The sequence below is a fragment of the Mus musculus genome, chromosome X (assembly GCF_000001635.26).
Source record: "Mus musculus strain C57BL/6J chromosome X, GRCm38.p6 C57BL/6J".
Taxonomy (NCBI): Eukaryota; Metazoa; Chordata; class Mammalia; order Rodentia; family Muridae; genus Mus; species Mus musculus.
Genome location: NC_000086.7, coordinates 154886803 through 154913717, shown reverse-complemented (window position 1 = coordinate 154913717; position 26915 = coordinate 154886803). Strand labels below are relative to the sequence as shown.

Sequence of the window (26915 nt, the reverse complement as noted above, 5' to 3'; positions counted from 1 at the left end):
GTTTCAAGGAACCTCTGTGCTGACCTGTGGTACAGAGCACTTCGGCAGCCACTCATATCCGGCTTCCTTTGGACTCTGCGCCATTTTGTTCTGGAGCGTCCTGGAAGGGAGGTCTCCCCGCTGTGCCAGTTGAGGTAAGAATTTCGGGCTCACTATGAAACCTTTAAGGACTGGAGGGTCAACCTTTAGCCTTCCTAGCTCCCAGTCCACTAACCTTGTTGGAAGTAGCTCCTTAGCCCTCGAAGTTAGGGACTGTGTAAAGGTGCGGTCTTCAAGCATTCCTGAGGAAAACGTATGGAACAATTGGCCGTTTAAAATGAGTGGCTAAGGGTGGACTTTGGAAGCACTTGTTGGGTCAGAGTGACCCTGATAATGTGGAATTAATGATATACCCTCATAAACAGTGGGAATGTGTCCCTACCCCCACTTTATCCTGGGACTCTGACGTTATGGACCAATTCTGCGGTTTACAGAAATGCAAGAAAGAGCACGTGATATTTTTATTCCAATTGATATTTGAGGAGTGGGTTGTTTGAGCTGGATCCAGGATCCACCGGCCCAGACATTTATGCTAGGCTTGGACCCATGTCAATCCTGAAGCATAAGCGAGCCCACTTACTGGAAAGAGCCTGCCTTATCGGCAGTTTCCATATCTGAGGACTAGGGAGGCTGAGGTCCGTTTTTGAGGTTCTCTGAGTTCAGTAGAGTCCTTAGGACTGACAAGGTGGAATGAGACCTCTCACAGCCATCTATATGTGGTGATATGGGGGACTCAGGAACCTTTTGTGAGGTACCTTAAATTAAGGAAACCTCTGTGCTGACTTGTGATACAGAGAGCACCTCGCCAGCCAGTTGTATCTGGAGACTTTGTGGCCTTGAACTAGGTGTCATTTTGGGAGACGCCGAGATGGGAGATTGCTCTGCAGTGCCAATTTAGGTGAGAATTTCGGGCTCACTCTGAATCCTTTCAGGATAGATGATCCCCCAAATAATGCAGCTTCATCCGTTTTGGCCTTGCTAGCTCCCAGTGGGGTAACCTTGTGGGAATGAGCCCTTACTCCTAGATTCTAAAGTGTTTCTTAAGTTGCCTTTTCAAATGTTGCAGGAGAGAAAGCAGATACAAAATTTGGTAAAGTCAAACGAATTATGTGAGGGTGTACTGTGGACGAGCTGCTTGGGCCAGAGAGTCCCACATACTACAGTTTTAATAATTTGACCTGTACTGAAACTGTGAGGGATTGTGGGAATGATCCCCTGTTCTTTCCTGTCTGGGGAATTTGTACACAGCATCATGTCAGAGGGTCAAAGAAATGTGGGATATATGAGATTTTTGGTCTGGATGGAGGGTGGGGAGTAGGTTGTTTGTGGTGGGTTCAGGATCCCCAGGCCCAGACTATCAAGCTAGATTTGTTTCCTTTTGTGTTCAGTGAAGAATAATGAGGTTGCTTAAACTAATCCTGGGACCCAGTTCCGAAAACAGAGGACATGCTATTCTAGGGGCACTTTTTGTGGTTCCTTAATATTAAATGGTGCTTCAGAGTTGACTTGGTGGAATGAGACCCTCTCCAGAAATCCATAGCAAGTGACATTCAGGTCTCTGGACCTTTTTGGGAAGTTCCTTCAGTTCACCAAAATCTCTGTGCTTACTCTAGATATAGAGGGCTCTACCATCCACTCAGATCCAGGGACATTGTGGACTCAGCACCATTTTGAGAGAGTCCTGGAAAGGAGATTGCCCTGCCTTGCCATTTGAGGTAAGAATTTATGGCTCACTTTGAAACCTTTTAGGATTGATGGCTCCTCAAATAATACAGTCTTGTCCCTTTGATCTCCCTTGCTCCCAGTGGGGTACCTTGTAGGAATGAGTACCTTATTCCATGATTTTGGAGAGTAAATTATTATGTGGTTTTCAAACATTCTGTGTGCAGTAGCTATGGAATAACTGGCTATGTCTAAGAGTATCTAAATGTGTGCTATGGAATCTCTGGTTGGGTCAGGAGAGCACCACACACTATAGCTTTAATGAGCTTACCTATATCAAATGGGCAACTGTGTGGGAATAAGCTCCTTCTAGTCCCTCTAAGAGGATTCTGTCCTCAGGCTCCATTTGCCAGGTTCCTAGAAATGTAGGACCATGTGATATTTTCACTCTGTAAAAAATGGAGAAATCAGTTGTTGAAACTGTTACTAGGATCCACAAGCACAGATAATTTGGTAGATATATTTTCTTTTGTGGTCCTGAAGCATAAGAGAGCACACTTACTGAAAAGAGTCTGGTCCCCAGTTGCCATATCTCAGAACTAGGGAGGCTGAGGACTCTTTTTTGAGGTTCTTTGAGTTTAATAGATGCCTTAGGACTGATTTGGTGGAAAGAGTCGACCTACCAACAGCCATCTATATCTGGTTACAAGTAGGTTTCAGGACTGTTTTGTGGAATCCCTGAGTTTAATGAAAGCTTTGCGATGACTTGTGATACAGAGCCCCTTGCAAGCCTTTTGTCTCCTATACCTTTGTGGATTTAGTGTCATTTTTGTGACACCCCAGGAGGGGAGATTACCTAGCTGTGCTTCATGATGTAAGTATTTCAGGCTGAATCTAAAACTTTTCACACATATGGTTCCCCTGAGAAAATATTACTTCCTGCCCAGGATTTTTTTTTTTTTTTTGGGAATAAAGACAACCCCTATTGTTAGCATAGTTCCAAGTAGAGCTCACCTGTAGGATTGATCCCCTAGCTCTATAATATCTGAGGACTAACTACAGTCACTGTTTTATGATATTCTGTGAGAGAAGGAGGTCTAATATTACCCAGGGTAAAAAGAGATCCCAGGAAATATACTTGGTAATCTCTGCATCAGAATAAATAACCCCACCATCTGTAGGATTGCAAATGTGAACTGTATCCAACAGGGGCCATCTATTGAAAAACTCCCTTCCCACTTGCTCTCTGGGGACTCTGGCCATGGGCACCATTTCAGAAATCAGGATTTGTCAGTCATTTTAATATAAAGATAGGAAATGAGAGTGGGTTTGGGAAGCTGGCTTCTAGATAGATCTTCTCCGACTGTTACCTTTTATCATTTTCAGAGGATTGAACCAAGTGGGAGCAGATTTGTGGGGATTGAGCCTGTATTCAAACTTACAGATCTTTATACATAGAGTTCCAAGACTTAGCACCATCTTGTGAGAATCCTTGTAGAAAGAAATCCATACCATGCTTTCTGAGTCTAGGTGAGACCTTAGGACAGGTAAAAGGTCTCCATTAGGATTTAAGGATCAATAGTAAAGCAGATTTCACCCTTCAGTTATCATTGCATTGAGTATAACATGCTTGTTGGCATGAGGTTCTTGCTGGTCCCCCTTCGTGCACCATGAACAGGAGCACTTTTTAAAATTTATTTATTATGTATTTTCCTCAATGACATTTCCAATGCTATCCCAAAAGTCCCCCATACCCTCCCCCCCACTTCCCTACCCACCCATTCTCATTTTTTGGCCCTGGCGTTCCCCTGTACTGGGGCATATAAAGTTTGTGTGTCCTATGGGCCTCTCTTTCCAGTGATGGCAGACTAGGCCATCTTTTGATACATATGTAGCTAGTCAAGAGCTCTGGGGTACTGGTTAGTTCATAATGTTGTTGTACCTACAGGCTTGCAGATCTCTTTAGCTCCTTGGATACTTTCTCTAGCTCCTCCATTGGGGGCCCTGTGATCCATCTAATAGCTGACTGTGAGAATCCACTTATGTGTTTGCTAGGCCCCTGCCTAGTCTCACAAGAGACAGCTATATCTGGGTCCTTTCCGAAAAATCTTGCTAGTGTATGCAGTGGTGTCAGCCTTTGGAAGCTGATTATGGGGTGGATCCCTAGATAAGGAAGTCTCTAGATGGTCCATTCTTTTGTCGCAGCTGCAAACTTTGTCTCTGTAACTTGAACAGGAGCACTTTTATGAACTTCTTAGAAAGAGGCTTACATTACATTCAGGGTGGAAGCTAGATCTGAGAGGAGACTATAAAAGCTCCAATGCAGAGAAAGGGTCACATAACATTATTACTTTGCACTAAACATGGCCTCAGATGCAGGAATCAACCTGTGGTCACTGTCAAAGACACAGAGGAGCAATTTTTAATAGTTACATCAGCCCATTTGGTAACTTCACATGCAGGCTGTGTATCCTGCCTATATGTGAATTAGTAAGGGCCCTGGCAGGCTAGAACCTGTGTTCTGAACTTTTGTGTCATAACCAATTTGGGGTTACATATCATATACCCTACTTATCACATATATTCATTATGATTCATATAGTTGCAAAATTATAGTTATCTAATAGCCTCCAAGACAATTTTTGGTTTGGGTTCACCACCAGAGGAGGAATTGTGTTAAAAGTCCCAGCATTAGGAAAGTTAATATATAGTGATCAACAGGGTATGCAGATGGTAATTCAGTGGGCCCATTTGTAGGAATGAGCCTCTCTCCTTCCCTCCCCTGGGAATCATTGTCTTGGAGCACTTTAAGAAGATTGCAGAGAGGAGTATGCTTGTCAGTCAAGCAGTTGTCTGTCAGTTGATTGCAGAAGCCTCATCCAGGAGAGAAAGTGCCAGATTACATTGTATCCTTTTGAGAGTCTTTCAGCAAAACCAGGTTGGTTTGGAGGAGTGAGTTTCTCCATCTGCAAGAGGTAACATGGAGGACTCCAAACAATTTCCTGCCATTCCTTGTAGTTAGAGAACACTTGAGTCCTCAATTAGGGGGAAGAGTCCATCCCTATACTGCCACATTCACATTCAGGTGCTCAGGGGGTGTTATAACAAAGTTTTCAAATTCTGGAGGGGTGATACAAGCTTTCAGAGTCCAGATGATTATATAGTAGACTGTAAACCCCTTTCATAATAGGGGCTCTCCAGTTAAAGCAGCTTCAGTTCTGCTGTCTAGGAGACACCGAAGAGTGGGCCCTTGTAGTTATTGCATTCTTCCCCAGTCTGGTTCCCAGGATTTCTCCCAATATAGATGCCATTTTTAGAGCTTACTGGTTGAGGAAGTACTTGATCCATTTCTGACTCAAGTGTAATCTGTTGGTGGACTGCAGATGCTCTAGAGCATAGGACATCCTCCATTTAATCTTGTTTTACTAACCTGAATCCCAGCAGGAACTCTTATGTGTGGTCCTGTTCACATTCCCCACCATTCCATCTATGTCTAAGGACTTGCATGACAGAGAACATTTTGTTTCTGTAGAGTGAAGGATGCCTTACTGTCAGATTTTATGGTGTTCAGGATGGCCTAAAGAGCATCCTTTCTGGATAAGCTTTCTACAAATAATATGGAAAGAGTTCTGTAGCTTTAACAAAAATAGGAAAGTGAGAGTTCATGTGTCCTGGTAGGTCCTGCTTGTAATCTGTGTGAGAAGGGTGAATTGTAGATGAATTCATCTTCACATTTATGGGATCCATCTGCAACATATGGGGAGACATGTTGTAGGAATTAGTGTTTTTTTGTTTTTTGTTTTATATTAATGTAGAGTATTGTGATAGAGAGATTTTTCAGTGGTTATCAGTACTTGCTCTTTCTGTAGGTTAATTCCCAGCCACAAATGTTGCTTTACAACTCCAGTTCCAGGGCATCTGGTCTCTTTTACTGACTTGTCTGTGCACCAGGAATGTATGTGTTGTGCTCAAATAAACATTCAGTCAAAACATCCATGTGCATTAAGCAAAAAGAATTCTGGTGGTCATCTGGAGACAGAGGACAAGCTGAGCTATGCATGATGCCAAAGTGACATCTATGGTTTGCCTTCTGAAGACCTTTTCCAGATTTAATCACGCCAAATTGAACCAGTTCAACCTATTTAGCCCCAAGTTCATTAAGGGAGAGCAATCAAGAGTACTGGGCTCCAAGTTAGACAACATCCTCAGCATAAAGTGGGGTATGTAAGTCCCAACCCTAGCTCAGGAGCTCTATATAATTTATAGCCCCTATAGGAGAGAGCTTGCTTTCCTTACATGGGCAGTGTCTGGCCCATTTATCATGCTTCACTGAATGGCCATATGCCCAAGTGTATTCAGGCATTTTCAATTTGATTCCGTTGGTTAAAATACATGAGAGTGCAAGTATTAGTAAGAATTGTAGTGGGTGGGACTTGGAGGATTTGGGAGAGTCTGGGATATAAAACCATGCCAGGAAGTTTGCTAAGGTAGAGCATTTCAGGACCTAGAGACTCAGTGGGCACACCTGACACTTAGGTGACTACTAGCTCCCTTCCTTACTCCTGAAATAAGAATTGTGTCCTGCTTCTCACATCAAAGGGACATGACCTCTGGTCACATAGGCTTAAAACAGAGTTCTCCATGCTAATTAGGTACTTAGAGTCCTGGAAGACTCAGACAATAACCTTCCCATCACAGATATTCCACCCTGAAAAGATTTAATTTCAGGCACACCCTGAAATGTAGGGTATGGTTTTAAACATCCATTTTCCACCATGACAATAAGCAGTTTGGAACCACAGACTCTTTCTTTTCACCATGATATGCTGTGGGGGGCCATTGAGGCCTTTGCCTACAGTGTCACATTGTTGGGAATAAAATAAAAAGGGGGAGGGTTCTGGGGGAGCCCTGGAGAAGAATGGAAGGAAAAATAAGCCTACACCCTGCCACAGTTTCCCTATTCTTTGGTCAGTCAGGTGTGTCAGGGATGCTATCTACCCTATCCATGCATCCCTGGGTGGGCATTCCTCTATCCCACTCTTCAGGGGGTGGTCAAGGGCAGACTTGCCTGGGTTGACACCCCCCACCCTGAGACACTTTGCTAAAGCCACCAGGGTTGTGGGAGAGATGGAAGATGGAAGAAGTTCCCAACACTGACCAGAGTGTGCAGTGGAACTTGAAGGAGCAGAGATGAGACTCTATGGTTTTACAGCTTTATTATAGAAATGCTGGGAAAAGAGAGAAGGTAGAAAGGAGGAAAAGAAAGAGAAAGAGAGGGAGAGGGAGAGAAAGAGAGAGAGAGAGAGAGAGAGAGAGAGAGAGAGAGAGAGAGAGAGAGAGAGAGAAAGGGAAGAGAAGAGAGAGGTGAAAGGACAAAGGAATAAGAGAGAGAGGTGCAGGTTGAGCACCCCCTTTTACGGTCTTCTCTCTTGCTAGGTGTGATTGTTTGTATATCCTTGGACCAGGGAGTGGCACCATCTGAAGGTGTGGCCTTGTTGGAATAGGTGTGACCTGGTTGGAATGGTTGTGTCACTGTGGGTGTGGGTATAAGATCCTCACCCTAGTTGCCTGGAAGTCAGTCTTCCACTAGCAGCCTTTGGATGAAGACATAGAACGTTCAGCTCCTCCTGGGTCATGCCTGCCTGGATACTGCCATGCTCCCTCTTTGATGATAATGGACGTAACCTCTGAACCTGTAAGCCAGCCCCAATTAAATGTTGTTTTTTATAAGACTTGCCTTGGTCCTGGTGTCTGTTCACAGCAGAAAAACCCTAACTAAGACACTAGCTAACTGGGGAGGAGTTTAGCCAGAAGGTCAGAAAATTGGGCCATTGCTTACTTGACTACTGACGATGCTTCTTTTGTGGGGGCTGTGGGAGGTGCTACCTTAGGCAGGGACTGGAGTTTCAGGAGCATGAGGGAACACCTACTATGTCATGTAGGTGAATTATGACAGTCGGGGTTCAGACCTCAGCTGGACTGGAGACCAGCCTGCAATTGCGCACAATTCCTCCTATTTTTTTATTAGAAAAAATGGGGGGTGTCACTGATGTGACTGTGTCATTAATTGTGAAAATTTAGAGTTGATGGAAGTACCAGAAGAAAATATATAGCCTAGAGAAATAGCAGAACAAGGCCAGAATAGTAAGGAGAGTTTTGTAAGAGTTGAGAATGCAAGATATTGAGTTGAGAAAGCAAAAGATTGTACAATCAGTCAGTTGTTTCATGGGTAGTACAATTTGAGGGAACAAAACCATCCATTTTTGAACAGCAATTAATTAATCTAGATAGACATTATGCTTTCCTCACTATCATATAACTTTCCCCAAAGTTCAACAGCCATTTGGCTTTAGCAAAAAGAGTCCATCTGTAGCTGGAAGGTTCCAGGTCTCTCTTCTATAGGGCGCAGCACTTGTCTCAGGAGCCCTCAGTCAGATGAGAAAGGTAGCTTTCATCTGTAGGTCTCAGATGGTGCTGTCTCTGGCCTCCTGTAGAGATAGACCTGTAGTAATTATAACAAAGGAGCAGAACAAGAGCAGAGGATATCTGCATAGTGTGGATAGCAAAAGTTATGCCTGCAATGGTTTGCTTAGGAGCACATCCCAGTCCCTTGTGGATGGCTAAAGAAGAAAATATCATGTTAATTGTATGACTGGAGTAGTCAGTTAACAGTTTTTCTGTAAAAGAAAACCAGTTATTAATTAAGGATTGGATGACTTTTGCACCTTAAAGGAAATCTTAAACAAGTTGAAAGAATTTTTGGACATATATCATGAATACTAGAGAGAAAAAAGAGCATTTAGAAAAAGAAGCAAGAAAAAAATTTTGGTTAAAAGCATGATTCAGGTATTCCTGTAGGATAGCGTAGCTTCAATCCAGTTTTCATGGGCTTATTTGGATGGGGGGAGGGATATCCTCCATTTTTTTGTTTTTTGTTTTTTAATTTTATCTGGAGAGTGAAGGGTTAAATTTAGGCCAGCCTAGGTGAAGTGTCACTTAGCCCCATCCAAGCAGGGCCTGCCTTGGATCTTTTGCCCCTCTCACCTGCTGCTGGCCTGCCCCCTGCCCCCTGCTGCACCTTGTTGACCAGACCCAGCCCACCCATTCTTTGCTTCTTTGCCTGCAGGCCCAGTAATCTATGGCACTTGGCAGCAGCAGAATCTTAGTGTCAGCCACTGTGGCTAGGAGTGAGCCTCAGAATTCAGGGAAGAGGCAAAAGTTTTTGAACAGGAACCACCCAACTGGTCAGACAAAGCCTAGAGCAAGGAAGGTTTTGGGTCAAGTGGAAGGGTTTTCCCTGTTTGGCCCTGCCTCCCTGAGGAATTCTCTGCACACTCAGCTGTAATCACTGCCCATCTGGGCTTATCTGGAGCAAGTTAAGGCTACAGAAGTCAGAAAACCATCTCTCTTGTAGTTAAACCTGTAACAAAGAATGGGAAGGGGACCTCATGACAGCCACTAGCCAGCAGAGGTTAAAGCCAAGAGCTAGAGGGGAGGGGCAACAGAGCTGGCCAGGAACACTTTGGAAAGAGAGAGAAAAGTAAAAGGCCAAGTTTTTGAACTCAATCACTCATGGTCTCAGGAAACTTGGAGATCACCTGTAGGTCTCTGTGTGAAGCATTCTTCAGCTGGTTCTGTCTCATGAGGATGGCATAGCCATCCATCTGTGACCAGTTGTTGGGAACAAAATTAAAAAAAGGGGGCAGGGGTCCCTGGGGAAGAATGGAAGGAAAAATATGCCCCCCCACCCCACTTTCCCTATTCTTTGTCAGTCTGGTGTGACAGGGCTGCTATCTACACTATCCACTCATCCCTGGGTGGGCATTCCTCTATCCCACTCTTCAGGGGGTGGTTAAGGGGCAGCCCTGCCTGGGGACCCTTTCCGGAGCTACTTTCTAAAGCCACCAGGGTTGTAGGAGAGAGCGAAGAAGTTCCCAACACTGACCAGAGTGCACAGTGGAACTTGAAGGAGCAGAGCAGAGAGTCTATGGTTTTACAGTTTAGTCTCTTCTTGTGGTTAATAAATTAAAGTTAAAACTAAAAATATTTAATGGAATTTATAACACTATAATCTTCACTGGTTCCCTGTTTATACTAAAGTCCTCTGTTAGCAGTGGGGCATTGGCTGAAGCTAGGTCTATCTTTTCCTATAGATAAGTGGGGTAGAGGTGAAGCCAGAGTCAATAAATTCTCTATATAGGATGAGAGCATGGTCCTCAGATCTTCCAAAAATTTAGATTTTTTTGATGACTATTTGAACTGCTTCAGAGTTTTGCAGAGGGTCTTGCTGAGGCAAGCACCTCAATTTCAATGCTGTAAACCATGGCATTTTGTGATTTCTGACCATGTAACAACTCAAAAGGTCTGTATGCCATGATCCAGGGTATCTTACTCCAGAACACACGTTGCAGTAACTCATGAGGTGCACATGTTGGATAAGAATTTATTCACTTATAAACTGGTATTAGAGTTAAGTAAATCATAATCAAGCTAAAATCCACAGGCCGAGAGAGTAAAGGTCTAGAGGGCAGCATGAATGAATATACCTGAGAAGGGAAAATAGATTAAAATTTGCAGCATATAAGTGGTTTGATGAGGACAGGAGAATGGGACTGATGAGATGATGGAAGTAGACAGTATAGGGAAAGGCATTTGGAATTGAGGAACTTTTAAGTATGTTCAGGTGGAAGCCTTTTGTAATGGAAACTTCCTGGAATGCATGAAGTTTATTGTGGTGGCTGAATGTATGTGGCTTTGTTTTGAGGGTGTCATGGTGGGGGCTGGCTTTGATACCTTCCCCCCAAGCTGCCTGGGTTTTCCAGTCTTCTCCTCTTTGACATAGGGACAAGATGTACAATTTTCAGCTCCTTTTCCAGTGCGGAGTTCACAGTATATTGCCTTGTTTCTGGCTTTGATGATAATAGACTGAACGTCTGAATCTGTAGGCCAACCACAATGAAAATTTTTTCTTTATAAGATTTGTTTGGTCATGCAGCCTCTTCATACCCAGGGTCTCTTACTAATGCATTAATATAATTATTATTTCTGGTAATGGAGGTTATATAGTCTGGACTGGCCATCTTCGGAACACAAGCAATGTTCCAGTGGTGGGAATACATTCAGTTGCTTGAGATTTTAGCAGAAGGGCTCCATAGAGATTCCCAAACTATACATGCTGATGACTGGGGTTTGTTCTCTGCAAACTGACACTGTGGTCCTATTGCCAGGGAAAATGTTACATAGTCCATTGACTATAGAGAAGATTAGCTGGTACATGCATGGTACTCAATTCCAACATTCTAGGAACTTTTGGTGAGAAGTTACAGGGCAGGCTTAAAACAGAGTAAGATGGATATCAAATCTGCCACAAATCCTTAAACCTACCATCTGTCATAGCTGTATAAAGTTTTGGGGCACATCAAGAGGGATAGTGGTATGAATTTGAAGGATTAAGCAACCATTTTTTTTAACTGAAGTCCATGCTATGAGACAGATACATTGCCTAGACATGGAAAGAGGAGAGCCCAGAGACCTAGGGTTTAACCAAGTATGAATAGCCTAAAAAACCAATGGTATAATGTCTAATTATTGTCTGTTATACTCATAGGTCAGTGCTTTCTCCAGATAAGAGAGACTTCCTCCAGCATTGGATGTGAGCAGGTTCATCGACCCATAGTCATACATTATATAAAGTTAGTGTTTAAATTTGAGGTCTATGATCCTTCAAATAAGAAGCCGGGAAGCTCAGGGGAGGTTGTTGAGTTGGGGAGAATTATAGAAATCAGAGAGGATGTGGGACATGAGGAGAACATGGCCAACAAAATGAAATAAGTAGTTTTTGCACAGGGTCACCTAAACTAAAGCAGAAAGGACAGGACCTGCATGGGTCTCTATCTCCCTCTCCAAGGCTTACTGCTGAATAACCTTACTGCTTTGTGTTTATCATTATTATTATTATTTTAAATATTATCTTAATCTTCTTTTAGCTTCCTATCATTATTCCCCTCTTGGTCAACCCGTGAAAGTTCCTAATCTTCCAGTATAAACTAAAAAGAGACACAGTGAAACTAATCAAGTTTACAAACCAAACATTATTATTATTATATTAGCATACTATATAAATATATCAGTTTCTTGTTTTATCTATTGTGACTTTGTGGTTCAACTCAGCTATTCTGGTCTAAATTTCTCTCCAATCTTAATGATTCAAACTTGTTTCCCTTGACTTCTAGCTGAATTCATCTGCCTTACCTCAAACTATCTCTGGCAATATATTCTAATCACCTGCCTCCTTCAGTATTGTTTTATTTTAAGTGCCCCCATGGAATGAATTGACAAATAGCTAAGTTAGATTGGCCTCCACCAGTGTTTCAATATCCTAGGAAATCATTGAGTTGACCTTGGGCTTTGGATGTATTAAAAATGCTACTCATTCAGACAAAATGCCTCCAGTGTAGGTAGAGAAAGAAATCAGGCATTTCAATTTACTGGAAAAGAGCTAGAAATATCAGGGCTAGTTCTACAAAGTAAACTTAGAATAACAGCTGAGCCACTCTCATGTGCAGGAATTTAAAATATCCTAGGGAGAAGGTGAATTATACAATAGACTAAAATTGTAACTATGGCAAGGGCATAAAGCCCTTTCCCCTGGCTTCTAAAAATAAGCTGTCCTTGGTGTGTCTGCTCTATATCCCAGTTGTAAACACTGATTTTTATCCCAGTTGTAAATACTGCCTGGTTTCTGTCAGGTTTTATGTATGCATTTCTCTGTTTTGTGTAAAGGGTCATTTGGCATCAGGTAAATTCTGTGTACCTTGGATGACCTTAAAGTTTCACTTAACTTCCTTGTTTTCATCTGTAATATAAGTCTGATAGATGCTTGCTTTGCATTCTGAACCAACACTCTCTCTGGTGTTTGTGTCTGTTTCTCATGTTTTTGCTGACTCCTTGCCCACCTGAGTACCTGAACCTAGATTCTCTCGTGTGTTGAGGGACCTACTGATTCCAGTCCACAGAACTATCCTATCTCTCACTCATTCTTTCAAATGTTTCTATGATTTGTTATTTTGTCTGCCCCTCACTTCAACTTCACTTTCAAACGTGGCTACTTTCTTCTATAAATAACTTTACCTTCATTGTGTGAGATTAAAGGTTTGTAGTAATTGTGCCTGCATTAACTGGGATTAAATGTATGTAATTCCAGCCAGACCACACTGACCTCAAAATACTTTGGGTATGATCTCTTGGGAGAACAGCCATGTTGACAGATTAAAATTTCTCTACACATTATGCATGTTTGCTTGGTTGTTTTGTGTTACTGCTAAATATGGGAGAGAATGGAGAGGCCATTTTTTCCTTTTATTGGATATTTTCATTATGTACATTACAAATGTTATCCCCTTTCCAGGTCTCCCCTCTGGAGAGCCCTATCCCCTCCTCCCTCCACCTGTCTCAATGAGGGTGCTCCTCCTCATATCTACCCACTTGTACCTTCCATCTCTGAGATTCTCCTACACTGGGGCATCAAACCCCCACAGGCCCAAGGGCCTATTCTTCCACTGATGTCCAGCAAGTCCATCCTCTACCTCATATGCCATTATTTCCTACATATATACTATTTGATTGGTAATCCTTCCTCCAGGAACTCTTGGGGATCTGGATTGTGACACTGTGGCTCCAATCATGTGGCTGCAGACTGCTCCATCTGCCCATTTACAACTTTATTATCTGGGACCCCATGCTCAGCCCAAAGTTTGGCTGTGAGAATCCTCTATATTTGTCAAGCTTTGCCAGAGCATCTCAGGAGACAGTCATATCAGGCTCCTATCAGTAAGCACGTCCCAGCAACCACAATAGATTCTGGCTTTGAGTACTGTATATGGAATGTATTCTAACTCTCCTTCATATTAAAAGTTTTGGAATGATCAGCAATTCCATGCCCATATCTAAATATAGCAAAAGCCATATACTGCAAACCAGTAGCCTATATCAAGCTAAACAGAGAGGAACTTGAAGCAATTCTACTAGAATTAGGGAATAGACAAGGCTGTCCACTCTCTTCCTACCTGTAAAATATAGCACTGGAATTCCTAGCCAGAACAAGTAGACAACAAAAGATCAAAGAAATATAAATTGGAAAAGAAGAATTGAAAATATCACTATTTGCAGATGATATGATTGTATAATTAATTGACTCAAAAATTCCAGCAGAAAACTCCTAAACCAGATAAACAGCTTCAGCAAAGTGGCTGGATATAAAATTTACTCTAACAAATCAATAACCTTCCACTACTCAATCAACAAACAGGCTGTGAAAGAAATTAGGGAAGCAACACATTTCACAATAGTCACAAATAATATAAAAGTTCTTGGTGTGAATCTAATCAAGTGAAAGATCTGTATGACAATAACTTCAAGTCTCCGAAGAAAGAAATCAAAGAAGATCTCAGAAGATTGGAAGGTCTTACATGCAAATGTATTGGTTAGATAAACATAGTAAAAATGGCCAACTTTCGAGAACAAAATCTCCACATTCAATGCTATCCCCATCAAAATTCAAAGTCAATTCTTAATAGAGTTAGAAAGAACAATTTCAAAATTAATCTGTAATAACAAAAAACCCAGGATAGTGAAAACTTTTCTCAACAATATAACAACTTCTGGGGGAATCACCATGGCTGACTTCAAGCTGTACTACAGAGCAATTAACTGCAATGTAGTGGTACAATGACAGGCAGCTAGATCAATGGAATAGGAATAAAGACACAGAAATGATCCCACACACATTTGGTCACTTGAGTTTGATAAAGGAGCTTAAAATCATCAGTGGAAAAAAAGACAGCATTTTCAACAAATGGTGCTCGTTCAGCTGATGGTTGGCGTGTAGAAGAATGCAAACCGATATATTCTTATCTCCTTGTACAAAACTCAAATATAAATGGATCAAAGACTACCACATAAAACTAGACACAATGAAACTAATAGAAAAGAAAGTGGGCAAGCGCCTCAAGCACATGGTCACTTAGGAAAATTTCCTGAATATAACCCAAATAGCTTGTGCTCTAAAATCAAGTATCGACAAATGGGAAATCATAAAATTGCAAAGTTCTTGTAAGGACAAGGACACTGTGCTTAGGACGAAATGGCACCAACAGGTTGGGAAAAGATCTTTACCAATCCTTCATCTAATAGAGGGCTAATATCCAATAGACACAAAGCACTCAAGAAGTTATACTCCAGAGAATCAAATAACCCTATTAAAAATGGGGTTGAGAGGTAAACAAATTATTCTCATTCAATGAATATGGAATGCTTGAGAAGCATCTAAGAAAATGTAAAACATTCTTTATCATGAAGGAAATGCCAATCAAAACAAAGATGATGTTCCTATCTCACACCAGTCAGGTGGTTAAGAATAAAATGTTAGGTGACAACAGATGATGGTGAAGATGTGGAGAAAGCAAAACACTCCTCCATTGCTGGTGGTATTGCAAGCTGGTACAACCACTCTGGAAATCGTTTTGGTGGTTTCTCAGAAAATTGGACATAGTATTAAGTGAGGACTTAGCTATACCACTCCTGGACATATACCCAGAAGATGCTCAATCATGAAATAAGGACAAATGCTCCATTATGTTCATAGCGGTCTTATATATAATAGCCAGGGCTGGAAAACATCCAGATGTCCTTCAACAGAGGACTGGATACAGAAAATGTGGCACATTTACAGAAAGGAGTACAACACAGCTATTAAAAATGATTAATTCATGAAGCTCTTAGGCAAATATATGTAACTAGAAAATACCATCCTGAGTGAGGTACCCCAATCACAAAAGAACACACATGGTATGGTTTCGCTGATTAGTGGATATCAACCCAGAAACTTAGAATACCCACGCTTCAAGTCACAGACCAGTTGAAGTTCAAGAAGAAGGAAGACCGCTGTGTGGATACTTCGGTCCTTCTTAGAAGGGGGATCAAAATACTCATTTGAAGAAATACAGAGTCAATGTTTGGGGGCAGAATCTCATGAAAGGGCCTTCCAGTAACTGTCCCACTTGTGGATCCATCCCATATACAGTTACCCAAACCAGAAACTATTCTGGATGCCATCAAGTGCTTACTGACAGGAACATGATTTGGCTGTTTCATTAGAGGCTCTGCCAGTGACTGACAAATACAGAAGTCGATCCTCCCAGCTATCCATTGGACTTTGCACAGGGTCTCTATGGAGGGGCTAGAGAAAGGACACAATTAGTTTAATGGGTTTGCAGCCACATAGGAGGAACAACAATATAATCAAACCAGTACCACCAGAGCTAACTGGGACTAAACCACCAAACAAATAGAACATATGGAGGGACCCATGTCTCCAATCACATATGTAGCAGAGGATGTCTTTGCAGTACATCAATGAGAGGAGAGTCCCTTGTTCTTGGGAAAGCTCTATGTCTCAAAGGAAGGATATGTCAGGACAGAGAAGTGTGAATGTTTGGGTTAGTGAGCAGGGCAAGGGGGATGGGATAGAGGAGCTTTGTGGGGAGAAATGAGGAAAGGGGATAAAATCTGAAATGTAAATAACAAAAACATCTCATAAAAATAATTTGATTGGAACAAAAGAAAACAAAAGAAGATAAAAACTCATGTGACAGCAGATGCTCGCTAGGATGTGGAGAAAGAGGAACACTCCTCCATTGCTGGTGGGGTTGCAATCTGATAGAACCACTTTGGAAATCAGTTTGGTTGTTCTTCAGAAAAATGTCTTTGACTCTTGGTCCTGCACTTGTTACTCCTCTCGTCCTATAGGTTTGTCTTGTCCAGCCTTGACGTTTGAGATGTTTGACTTGTCATACTGACATGCATTTTGTAGTGTTTGGTTGCAGTTTTCCTTTGAGATCTCCACTTTTTGGAAGAAGAATCAGATGGGGAGTGGAGCACAGAGAGGGGCGGTGTAGTGGAGCTGTATGGGGTGTATGGAATAGAAAGTGTACTCAGGATGTGTTGTCTTAGAATAGAATCTATATTGTATTAAAATATTAGTCTATATAAATTGCAAATAATATTTAGGGTAAGATAAAAAATCTAAAAGTTCTTTTCCAAGCTTGCACAACTTTATGAATCCATGATTTTCATACTGAGTAAGTGATAAGACAGCAACATTGATCTTATAGAAATGAAACTTATTTAACATTCTTCTCAAAGTATGTTATTTAATCTAAAAAATATTTTTTTAAAGTTTACTGCCTAAGTACAAAATAATTTGTGGATTCTCTAGGGCTGTGTTCTGGATAGATGAGAACACAGATGTCAAGGCTTTTGTCAAAGTCCCAGTCATTTCCATCATTACTGCCCCTGTTCCCAATCATGTCTTTAGTACACACCCAACCATCCCTGCTGCTTCTTATTTTCTGACCTTCCATCTGCCTCTGGAAACCAGAAAGTTTTCTCTGCCCTCCTTGTAAACAGGGTGCATTGCAGAAGGCTTCTCCTTACCAAACAGCAAAGCCTTTTTCCTTGAAGGCAGTGCACCTTGGTTTGAGAGGCTCAAACTGGGCTGCGATTTAGATACTTGGAAAGCTACACATTTTACCTTTCTAGTGTGCTAGGCCTTTACTCTGACTTGGTGAATAATTTGCTGTGCTTGGGCCTATTAACCTGATATTTGGAAACTGATTTTGTTATCTGGAAAAGGAGTTTATTCCCATAGACAGATTTATAATTTAGCAGAAGTCTTTGAAAGAGAGACTTGAACTGATACAATGGTGGTTTTTAGGAACCATACTCTGCTGGATAGTTTTATGTAGCTTGACACAAGCTAAAGTCATTTGAGAGGACGGAACCTCAATTGAGAAAATAGCTACATAAGATTGGATTATAGTCATGGGTTTGAACATTTACTTAATTAACAATTGATAGAAGAGGGGTAGATCATTGTGAGTGGTACTACCCTGGGCTGGTCATATTGGGTTCTATATGAAAGCACACTGAGCAACCAAGATGGTCAAAGTAGTAAGCAGCACTCCTCCTTGGCCTCTGCATCATCTATGGACTCCAGGTTCCTGCCTTATTTATGGCCCAAGAGCATCCACCCCTCTGTTCCAGAACCCTCACCCATTTCCTTGGGAGCCAGGGCCCCTGACTCCTATACATGGACCCTGATTCATATAAAACATAAACCAGGATATGTTGTAGAATTTTTCTGTCAAAAATCACACATAGTGTAAATATATTTTCCTTTAACTTAAATATTGCAATATATGGGGAAAAAGTCTCAGGAAAAAAATATCATACAATGTGGGAAAAGGAAGAAGAATATGAAACTGTAAATTCTGATTTAAAGTTGAAGGCTCATTTAAGCCCTATTGTTGAACCATTGACATAATTTAATCCTGACCGCATTAAATATGACCGGGGGTCATAACTATATATATTTAAGACTTCTGTCCAGAAGCTGACTTGCAGCTGCTTCAAGCTTCTCCTCATGATCTGTCCATGGATCCTTTATTTTGTTGGGACTGTGCAATTATCAGGAGTTCAGTAGTTCTAAAATCTCCCCTGGCTACATCACCCTGGATAGTACAGGTAGAAATAGGAGCAGTACACTGTGCAATTCTTCATGCATCTGAAGACACTCTCACCATCAGCTGGCAGACCTCAGAGGGGCCCATGTAGTAGGGCAGCTGGTTCCAGGGATCCAAAAACACTAGCAGAAACTTTTCCAGTCCTGCTGGAAACATTATTTAACATGGGGGGATTACACTGGACAGGCTGACCAATCAAAGTTCACATGTTATCAAGGATAAGGACCACAATGAATGATGGTGCCAGCAGGATAGGACATTGTTAGCTAAGTCCCATGACCCTCTGTCAGAGGAGCCCATTAACTACCCAACCCTCAAACTTTACCACCTATATTGTATCCTAACTAGTTGGAGGACTCTTCCCACAGGACTTTGGCTCTTTATCAGAGTCTGGTTTTGGCTATGGTCCTCAATTCCAACCTCCTGATCAATTTGCCCTTCTAGGGCTCCCTTCTCCACCTGCCACCCCAGAGGCTGCCCAGATGGCTTTCACACCACCTCTATCCCATGCTGTTTGGTTCATGAGCAAACTCCCAACAGCCTCCTGTAATTCATGTAAAATTTGCCAGATAATGTTGTTGGCTGAACTAACAGGCCTTTTTTCCTGTTTTCCCTTATGTTCCTCACCTCAAAATTCAGAAAAGAAACGTTTTTAACTTTTGGATCATCCTTCGTCTTTATGTGTTTTGATGCTGTATCTCATGTAAACAAAGTGGTTTGCTTCCTCATGTCTATTTACTCTTGTAATTCTGCCTTGGGTCAGTTCAACCTTAGGGAGATGGCTCAAAGTCAATTTGATATCTTATAACCCTAACAGAGGACACATAATTATTACAGTTACTAGAGACACACAATTACATACCACAGGAGATGGACTGGCCATTTCTTTATGTCATCTTTTTTTCTGTTAGTCACTAATTGGTTTCTTGTTTTCATTGGATTTTCTCAAGAAGATGACAAAAAATGATGAAAACCGAGATCATTTTCTGTTCCCTTGACTGGTGAAACATCCTATGATGAATTTCAGGTTTTCAGCTATACTGAAACTTTGCCCTCCCCCCCCCCCACACACACACGAGTGGAATCACAGTCTAAAATGAGTCAACAGTTCTGGCAGAAGATGAAGTCTACTTTTTAGGACAGGAAGCATCATGTAGTCACAAATTTTGAAACTGATTGGTTCAGATCTCACCAGCATGTAAAATACTCAGCATTTTTATCTGAGCCTAATTTTTTTTTGGCATGATCTCATTATTAATCTCTGGATGTCCTGGAAGTCACTATAAAGACCAGGCTGGCCTCAAACTTAGAGAGATCCTTCTGGCTTTACCTCTGCTTTTACCTCCCTACTGCTGGGGTTGGAGATATGTACCACCAAGCATGGCTTTCATTATGCATTTTTTTTTACAGTTTCTCTTTGGTGGGAGCTAAAAACAATGTCTGATTCATACTGATATTTCCCACAAAGTTATACAAAGGGAAGTAATAATTTTGACTGTGAGAATTAAAGTTAAAATCTGATCTCAGCTCAACTAGCATAACCAGTGGGAACAATGGACAATAACCATGACTCTGATGAAATCCATTTCTCAGCTAAAGGCACTGAGCTGGTGTTTCTCTTGCTCTATTCTTAGTACTAAATCAAACTTTGGGGAAACAGCTCTCATCAGTATAAAACAATGGATATTCTCCCTGAATGCCATATAAATTCTGGCTCCCACTGTGGTGTAAATGTCATGACCTTCTTTCTTCCTCCAGAAGTTATTACAGAGATTTCCCCTCAGCAAGAAGGTTCACAGCAGTCTTAAGAGCATCAGTGTGTAGAGTCATATTAGGTGGCCCAAATATGTCTTGAGATAGAAGCAGTACTGTCGAAGTATAAAGCACAAAGGAATGTCCAACATCTTTGCAAGCTTAAGCTACTTGCAGGTCACTATAGACCTGATGGCTATGGAAGACAGACAGGACACCCTGGTTTTCCTTGTGTAATAACTTCTACTTTTGGGGTAATAGCTGGTTAAACAGGATGTTTGGGTGCACATGATAGATATTCCCACAAATGATCCTCAGCCTACAGGGAATACATTTGGATCAAAGAAGCTGAAAGTCCACCATGGTTCCAGCTTTGTCCATGATTAGTTCCAGAGAAAACAGTCTTTGGAGTTCAGGGATTAAACTTAGTGGAAGCACAAAGAACACATTTCTCAGTGAAAATGAGTGAAAGGGAAAGAGGTCTTGGAAAGATAGAAATAATAGATATGTTTTGTACTGTGAGATTTTGAAGATTAAAAGTCTTGCCCTACTTATTATCTTTGTATTTCAGTGTGATGACTGGCACTCAGAAAATGTTTGTTGGTTGAATAGGACACTTATGGACACACCACTTTGAAAGAAGTTCTGGGTTGTGTGCTTAAATGTGTTGGATCTTTCACTAAATAGGCCTTGCTGACAGTCAGCCTTGTGGTCCAGGCAGTAGTTGCTTACCAAACTTCTACTCTTGAATTTCTTCTTAAATTAAAAGAACCCCAGGTCTTCACTTGGAATATTGTTACCAGTGAAGCCAATACATTTTCACTATATTTTAGCTAAGTTAAGTTACAATCAATGAGTATATTTAAGTAATGAGTGGAATTTAAGGAACATCTTGGAAGGGAGATAACATGTGTTCCTTCATTTCTTCTTTCATTCTTTTGCTTGAAAGTAAGATGTGTTAGCTAGACTCTGAGTAGATGAACTTAAGCTGTAAAAGATAAGGATTGCAGTAATAAATATTTAAAAAATCCTGGTGTGCAGAGTTTCTTTTTGCGTTTGACAGCTTATGGTCCCAGATAAAACACATACACATAGTCTCATATTTTAATATGCCTTAAACAGCACAATAGCTGGACCACTGCCTAACCTCCATGCTGTTAGAATCCACTTTCCTACAGATAATGCTGAGTTACTACTTACTAATTTCTATGTTCTATCTTGACCCAACTGAGCAATCCTTTGAGCCATGATCTCTTGGCTCTTAGCTCATGGTAGCACTCCTTTTCCCTCCTGCACATTTTTTCACCCTGAGTGGGAGCAGGAATATAAGGTTTACAGTGCTTCCTCTAATATTGGGCTATTGTTTTGCTAATATGTCCCAGCTTGGCACATGAATAACATTTATGAGCTATGCCTCCTTGACCAGAATTATCTTTTCCTTGATTAGTTAGAAACTGAGTAGTGGTTTGACCTTGCAATGTCACTGCAATAAGCACACATATAAGGGAGTAACCTCAGTACATGTCTTAGTAAAATAAGAAATATTTCCTGACTTTCTGATTGGCCTTAGCAGTGATTTGAGATGCTATGGTGGGCTGGTATGAAGGACAGACCTTCCTCTTCTCAGAGGTAAAGGGGCCATAGGAGAAGGGGCCCTGTAAGTAGAGGGGGGAGTAGAGGGGAGCACTATCATTGTGATGTAAAAGAAAGAAAGAAAGAAAGGAAGGAAGGAAGGAAGGAAGGAAGGAAGAAAGGAAGGAAGGAAGAAAGAGAAAGAAAGAAAGAAAGAAAGAAAGAAAGAAAGAAAGAAAGAAGGAAAGAAACAAAGAAAGGAGAAAAGAAAAATGGTATCTTTTGGCTTAGAGCTAAAAAAACACTACCCTGCCTCTGTCATCCAAGCAATAAATTTCTTAAAAGGTTCCTCTAGTTTCTGTTTCATATTAACAAGCCATTTGGTACTTGTATTACTCATAGGAAGGCCTCCCCATGCTTTCAGGTCTGAGGCTGAGAGTGCCAGCAGAGGCACCTTAGTTAATTTTAGGGGAGCTCCCACTCTGAGACACTCTGCCTGTGCCCATAAGGATCTCATATGTTAACTCTTTCTTTCCCATCTTCTTTACAGTCACTTTAGACAACTCTTTATGAACCAAGTCATCCTATTTAACCTTCCATAGCAAAAAACTGCCTCCAGCTAAGCAGATCTTAGCCACTTGAAAACAATCATGAGTATGCATCCACAAGAATATGAGTGTACGGGGAAGTAGCTTCATAGGCAGCTGAAGCCTGTTTTATTATTTTTTTAAGTAATTTAAAATGACAGGGGCTCCCATGAGGGATCTTCATTCCATTCATCATTCCTCATAATCACAGGAAAGCAGCCTAGTAATTCAACCTGCTGTTGAGCCTGACACTTAGGCCCAGCACATCCTAAATGTGCCTTAGCTGACTTTTTGCTTTTTTCAGAGGCTTGTTTGGGATGTTTCATAGTCAAGAATTCTAGGGGTTCCATTTAAATTTCCTATATTTTGCTGCCTCCCACTCCAAGTAGTCCTTGGTCCTTCTTAGAAAAGGGAACAAAATACCCATGGAAGGAGTTACAGAGACAAAGTGTGGAGCAGAGACTGAAGGAAAGTCTATCCAGGGACTGCCCCACCTAGGGATCCATTCCATATACAGTCACCAACCCCAGACAGTATTTTTGATGCTAACAGTACATGCTTGCAGGAGCCTGATATAGCTGTCTCCTGAGAGGCTCTACCAGTGCGTGACATATAAAGAGGTGGATGCTCTCAGCCAACCATTGGACTAAGTACAAGGTCCCAAGTGGGTGAGCTAGAGACAGGACCCAAGGAGATGAAGGGGTTTACAGCCTCATAGGAGGAACAGCAATATGAACCAACCAGTACCCCCAGAGCTCCCAGGGACTAAACCACCAATATAAGATTACACATGAAGCGACCCATGGCTCCACCTGTATATGTAGGAAAGGAAGGCCTAGTTGGTCATCAATGAGAGAAGAGGATCTTAGTCTTGTGAAGGCTCTATGCCCCAGTGAAGGGTAATACCCAGGCCAGGAATTGGGAGTGGGTGGGTTGGTGAGCCGGGGGAGGGGAGTGTATAGGGGGTTTTTAGAGGGGAAACCAGGAAAGGGTATAACATATGAAATGTAAATAAAGAAAATAGGTAATAAAAAAAGCTCAAAAAAAAGGAAGGAAGGAAGGAAGGAAGGAAGGAAGAAAGAAAGAAAGAAAGAAAGAAAGAAAGAAAGAAAGAAAGAAAGAAAGAGAGAAAGAAAGAGAGACAGAGAGACAGAAAGAAAAGAAAAGAGAAGAACACAGGACAGTGATGTCAGTGAGGATTGGAATTTGGTGAGTCCATAGAATTCTCAGAAGTAAAACTAGTCCGGGATAAACAGTGAGAGGTGGTGGTGAAGCTAGCAAGGAGTCTCAAAGTCCTAGTGAGAGGACCAATTTCCTTGTCGACTCTACTGCCTCGCATAACTGACTGCCAAGCAACATCATCTACTATCAGTTCACTTGTGAATTGTGTCTCTGGTTAGTAGATCTTCCACCCATCCTTACTGTATACTTTGAAAAATGAGGTTAAAGACTCATTCATATTTAAACTTACCACTGACCCTTTTAAGTGTATAGGTTCCCAAGAGAAAGAACATCTGCTCTTGTATTGTGAAGCCATCAGCATTTTCAATTTTCTCTAGTTTATCTATACTTAGCATATGTCCCCTTTTGTTTCTCCCTACTCTGGGCCCTAGCAACCACCATTATGTTTTTTGACTTCGTGGAGTTGAACGCTCCTGGGACTTCCTTAGTCAGTATCCCATGGTATTTGAAATAAGTTCTGTCTTGCTTACTTTTGTATTACTGTAGAGACATCATAGTCAAGGCAATTCTTATGAATGTAAGTACTTAATTGGGGACTTGCTTACAGTTTTAGAGGATTAGTCCATGATATCATGACAGGAAGTAATGCATTCATAACTGAGAACTCATATTTGATCAGCACTTGAAGGTGAAGAGGGAGGAAAAGAGTTAGAAGAGGGGGAAAGAGAGAAGAGAGATAGAGACTCAGAGACAGAGGCATAGAGACAAAGAGAGACAGAGAGAAACAGAGATAGAGAGAGATAAGAATCTTGGCCTGGTATGTGCTTTAAAAAACCCCAAATTCAACACATTGACACATTATCTTTGACAAAGCAACCATCTTCCAACAAAGTCACACCTCTTAATTTTCTCAAACAACTCACTATCTAGAGACAGAGCATTCACAATACTAACCTATGTGGATAATTCTCATATATTCCACTACAGTAAACTCCCTGGCCCCCATCCAATTTGCAGCAATATTACTACACAAATGCATTCCATCCAGCTTCCAAAGTTCCTCAAATACCTTCATAATCTCAACACTGTCTCAAAGTATAAAGTCTTTCCTGAGACTCAAGCCAATTATTTAACTGATAGCATATGTAAAATCAAATAGCAGATCACATTGTTCTAATATACAATGGCAGAGAATATACATTATCTTTCCAAATCAGAAGAAAGAGGGCATTGTGAGGAAATACTGGACCAATCTAGACAAGAAGCTAGCAGGAAAATTCTAAATTGTGTCTATGTCTCAGAACAAACAATATAGATGATCCTTGTTATCCAGCTTTGCTGAAGGCAACACACTTCTCTCTCAGGCTTGTTTCACACCTTGTAAGCAGATTTTGTGGCAGGTATGCTATGGCTTTTGCATCTCCCATGATTTGAAGTCCCCCAATCGGACCAGGCTTTCCTTTATAGCTTCACAAAATGGTCCCTCTGGACCTTCATACAGGGACTCTCTAACCATACAACATGCCTTGATGGCTTTCCCTAACCATGGTGGGAGATTCAATAAACACTTTCTTGCATCCATCTTCACTTTAAATCCAGGACCATGTATGTGGCTGATGGTTCTATGCTATGCTGTTTTCTGGGGCAGGATTCAGACCCACTCCTTGAATTACATTTTCATAAGATTTCATTTGTTGATGACTTTCTTTGCTTACTAAGTTTCCCTTTAATTTAATTCCTTTAAAAGTTGGAAGCTTATCTAGATGATGTCTTTCCCTGAGGACATTTAGGATTCACACATTGATTCCTGCTGAGCTAATCTTTAACAAGTAGCACCTAGAAATTGTGCTACACATGCAATCTATGGAATTAGCAAAATATCATTAACAGCTAAACTGATATTGCCTCTAAATGCTGCTTCTTGATCAATAAAAGGGAAGCTAACTTTTTTCTAATCATAAATTCATTGAATTTAGTAGATAGTTGATGTCAGGAATGTGAGCTCCCTTTCACCCACAATGAATACATCCTTAAACATTCTTGGGATAACAAGGAAGAAAACACTTGTAGAGACTTCTTAGAAAATGCATCCTATGACTCTTTTCTAATTATAGAAGTGTAGATTTGTGGTAGAACATTTCACTGACATGCACTATTTCTGGGAATCTAACACACATGTGCAAGCACACACACACACACATACATACACACAAACACACACACAGAAAAACACAAATATATCACAGACACCCATGAATGTGTACATGCACACACTCATGTATAATATTTTCCATATATATGCTCACAAACACACTGGTAGGGGCTCATGCTTCCAATTAGTCCTTGACAAGTAGAGGCAGAAGATTTTCAGAAGTTTAAAACCAAATGTAAGAATTAAAAGTTCTAGAAGGTCTACCTGCCTTGCAATATTGCCACAGGAGCCTTCTTAGACTTTCTTATACCATAACTACAGTAGCAGTCCTCCAAAACAAGAACCACTCTCTTAAACAAAACACTTTTATCCTAGTACTGTAAATCTGAGTATATTGTCCTTGTCCCAATTAACCATCCTTCACTTGTCCTGTGTCTCTTTGCAGTTCTCAAGTATTCACTGCCGTCATCATGCCGTTGAAAAAGTGCCATGGCCAAATGGGAGGTTTTGCTTTGACCACTGTGGCCTGGCTACTTTGCTGCATATCCACAGGCCTTCCTCAGTGGCAAGTGTGGCACTATGAAGATCCTGTGGTCCTCAAGCCTACAGTGGCTTTAGTGGGCATGTGGAGAGCCTGCGTTTTCCACACCGACAGAAACTCCAGCAACACCAGAGTATGTTACCAATACAACTACGATGGCTCCATTCCTTTGTATATTCGGGGAAACCAGCACTTGCTGCTGGTTTCTAGCTTTCTTGGGCTTTTTGGGAAAATCACCACCATTATTGCTCTTTCGAATGTGCATATGGGAAGAGTACGGAGGAATGCCACCTGCAATCCTTTCAGACTTTCAGGCATACTGAACATCATTGCTAGCAGCTTTCTTTACCTTGCTGTTTTGTTCAATTACATAGCCATCATGAGCAAATGGGGGATTGCCTTCCCACCATCTTTCAATTTGCCTTTCCAGCCAGACACTCGGAAGATGGGAAGTGCCATGGCTTTGGCAATTATAGCTGCAGTTTTATTTCAACTAAGTGGCACAATTTGCCTTTCTTCAAATTTAGACATAGGCAAGATGCCCCGATCCAAAATGTAAATCGCTACCTTACATAGCCTTGAAATGCCAGCAAAGATAATGAGTATTCTTCACATGTCTACACAAATTTTCAAAGAACTTGAAAGGATGCCAATTGTGGCCTGCGGGGAAAAAATAATCCAGTTGACTTTCTCTTATCTTTTTTTTTTGGCTTCTTTTGTGTTTCCTTAATGCATTATTTGGATTGTGGGCTTTTATTAAATAAAATATTATTTTATGGGTAGTATTGATTTATGTTCTACTTGCTGTCAACAGTAGCAAATAATCAATAAACCTGATCCATATTCAA

At 41.2% G+C, this 26915-nt stretch overlaps 1 protein-coding gene across 2 annotated transcripts; it reads left to right on the top strand.

Moving 5' to 3' along the window:
- The first annotated feature begins 74 nt into the window (after positions 1 to 74).
- On the top strand, positions 75 to 26915 carry Cldn34b1 (claudin 34B1). Of its 2 annotated transcripts, XM_006528662.3 has the most exons (3): positions 75 to 134; positions 1653 to 1754; positions 25972 to 26840. In XM_006528662.3, exon 3 carries the CDS (start codon positions 25997 to 25999, stop codon positions 26624 to 26626), a length of 630 nt encoding a protein of 209 aa, XP_006528725.1. In that variant the 5' UTR covers positions 75 to 134; positions 1653 to 1754; positions 25972 to 25996; the 3' UTR covers positions 26627 to 26840. The 2 variants fall into 2 exon arrangements, with proteins under 2 accessions (XP_006528725.1, NP_001091449.1); NM_001097980.1 differs by lacking the exons at positions 75 to 134; positions 1653 to 1754 and adding an exon at positions 23451 to 23587 and having other exon boundaries at positions 25972 to 26915.

Bases quoted from the DNA above. Each gene is read 5' to 3' on its own strand.
- Cldn34b1 (NM_001097980.1), top strand. From the start codon at position 25,997: ATGCCGTTGAAAAAGTGCCATGGCCAAATGGGAGGTTTTGCTTTGACC.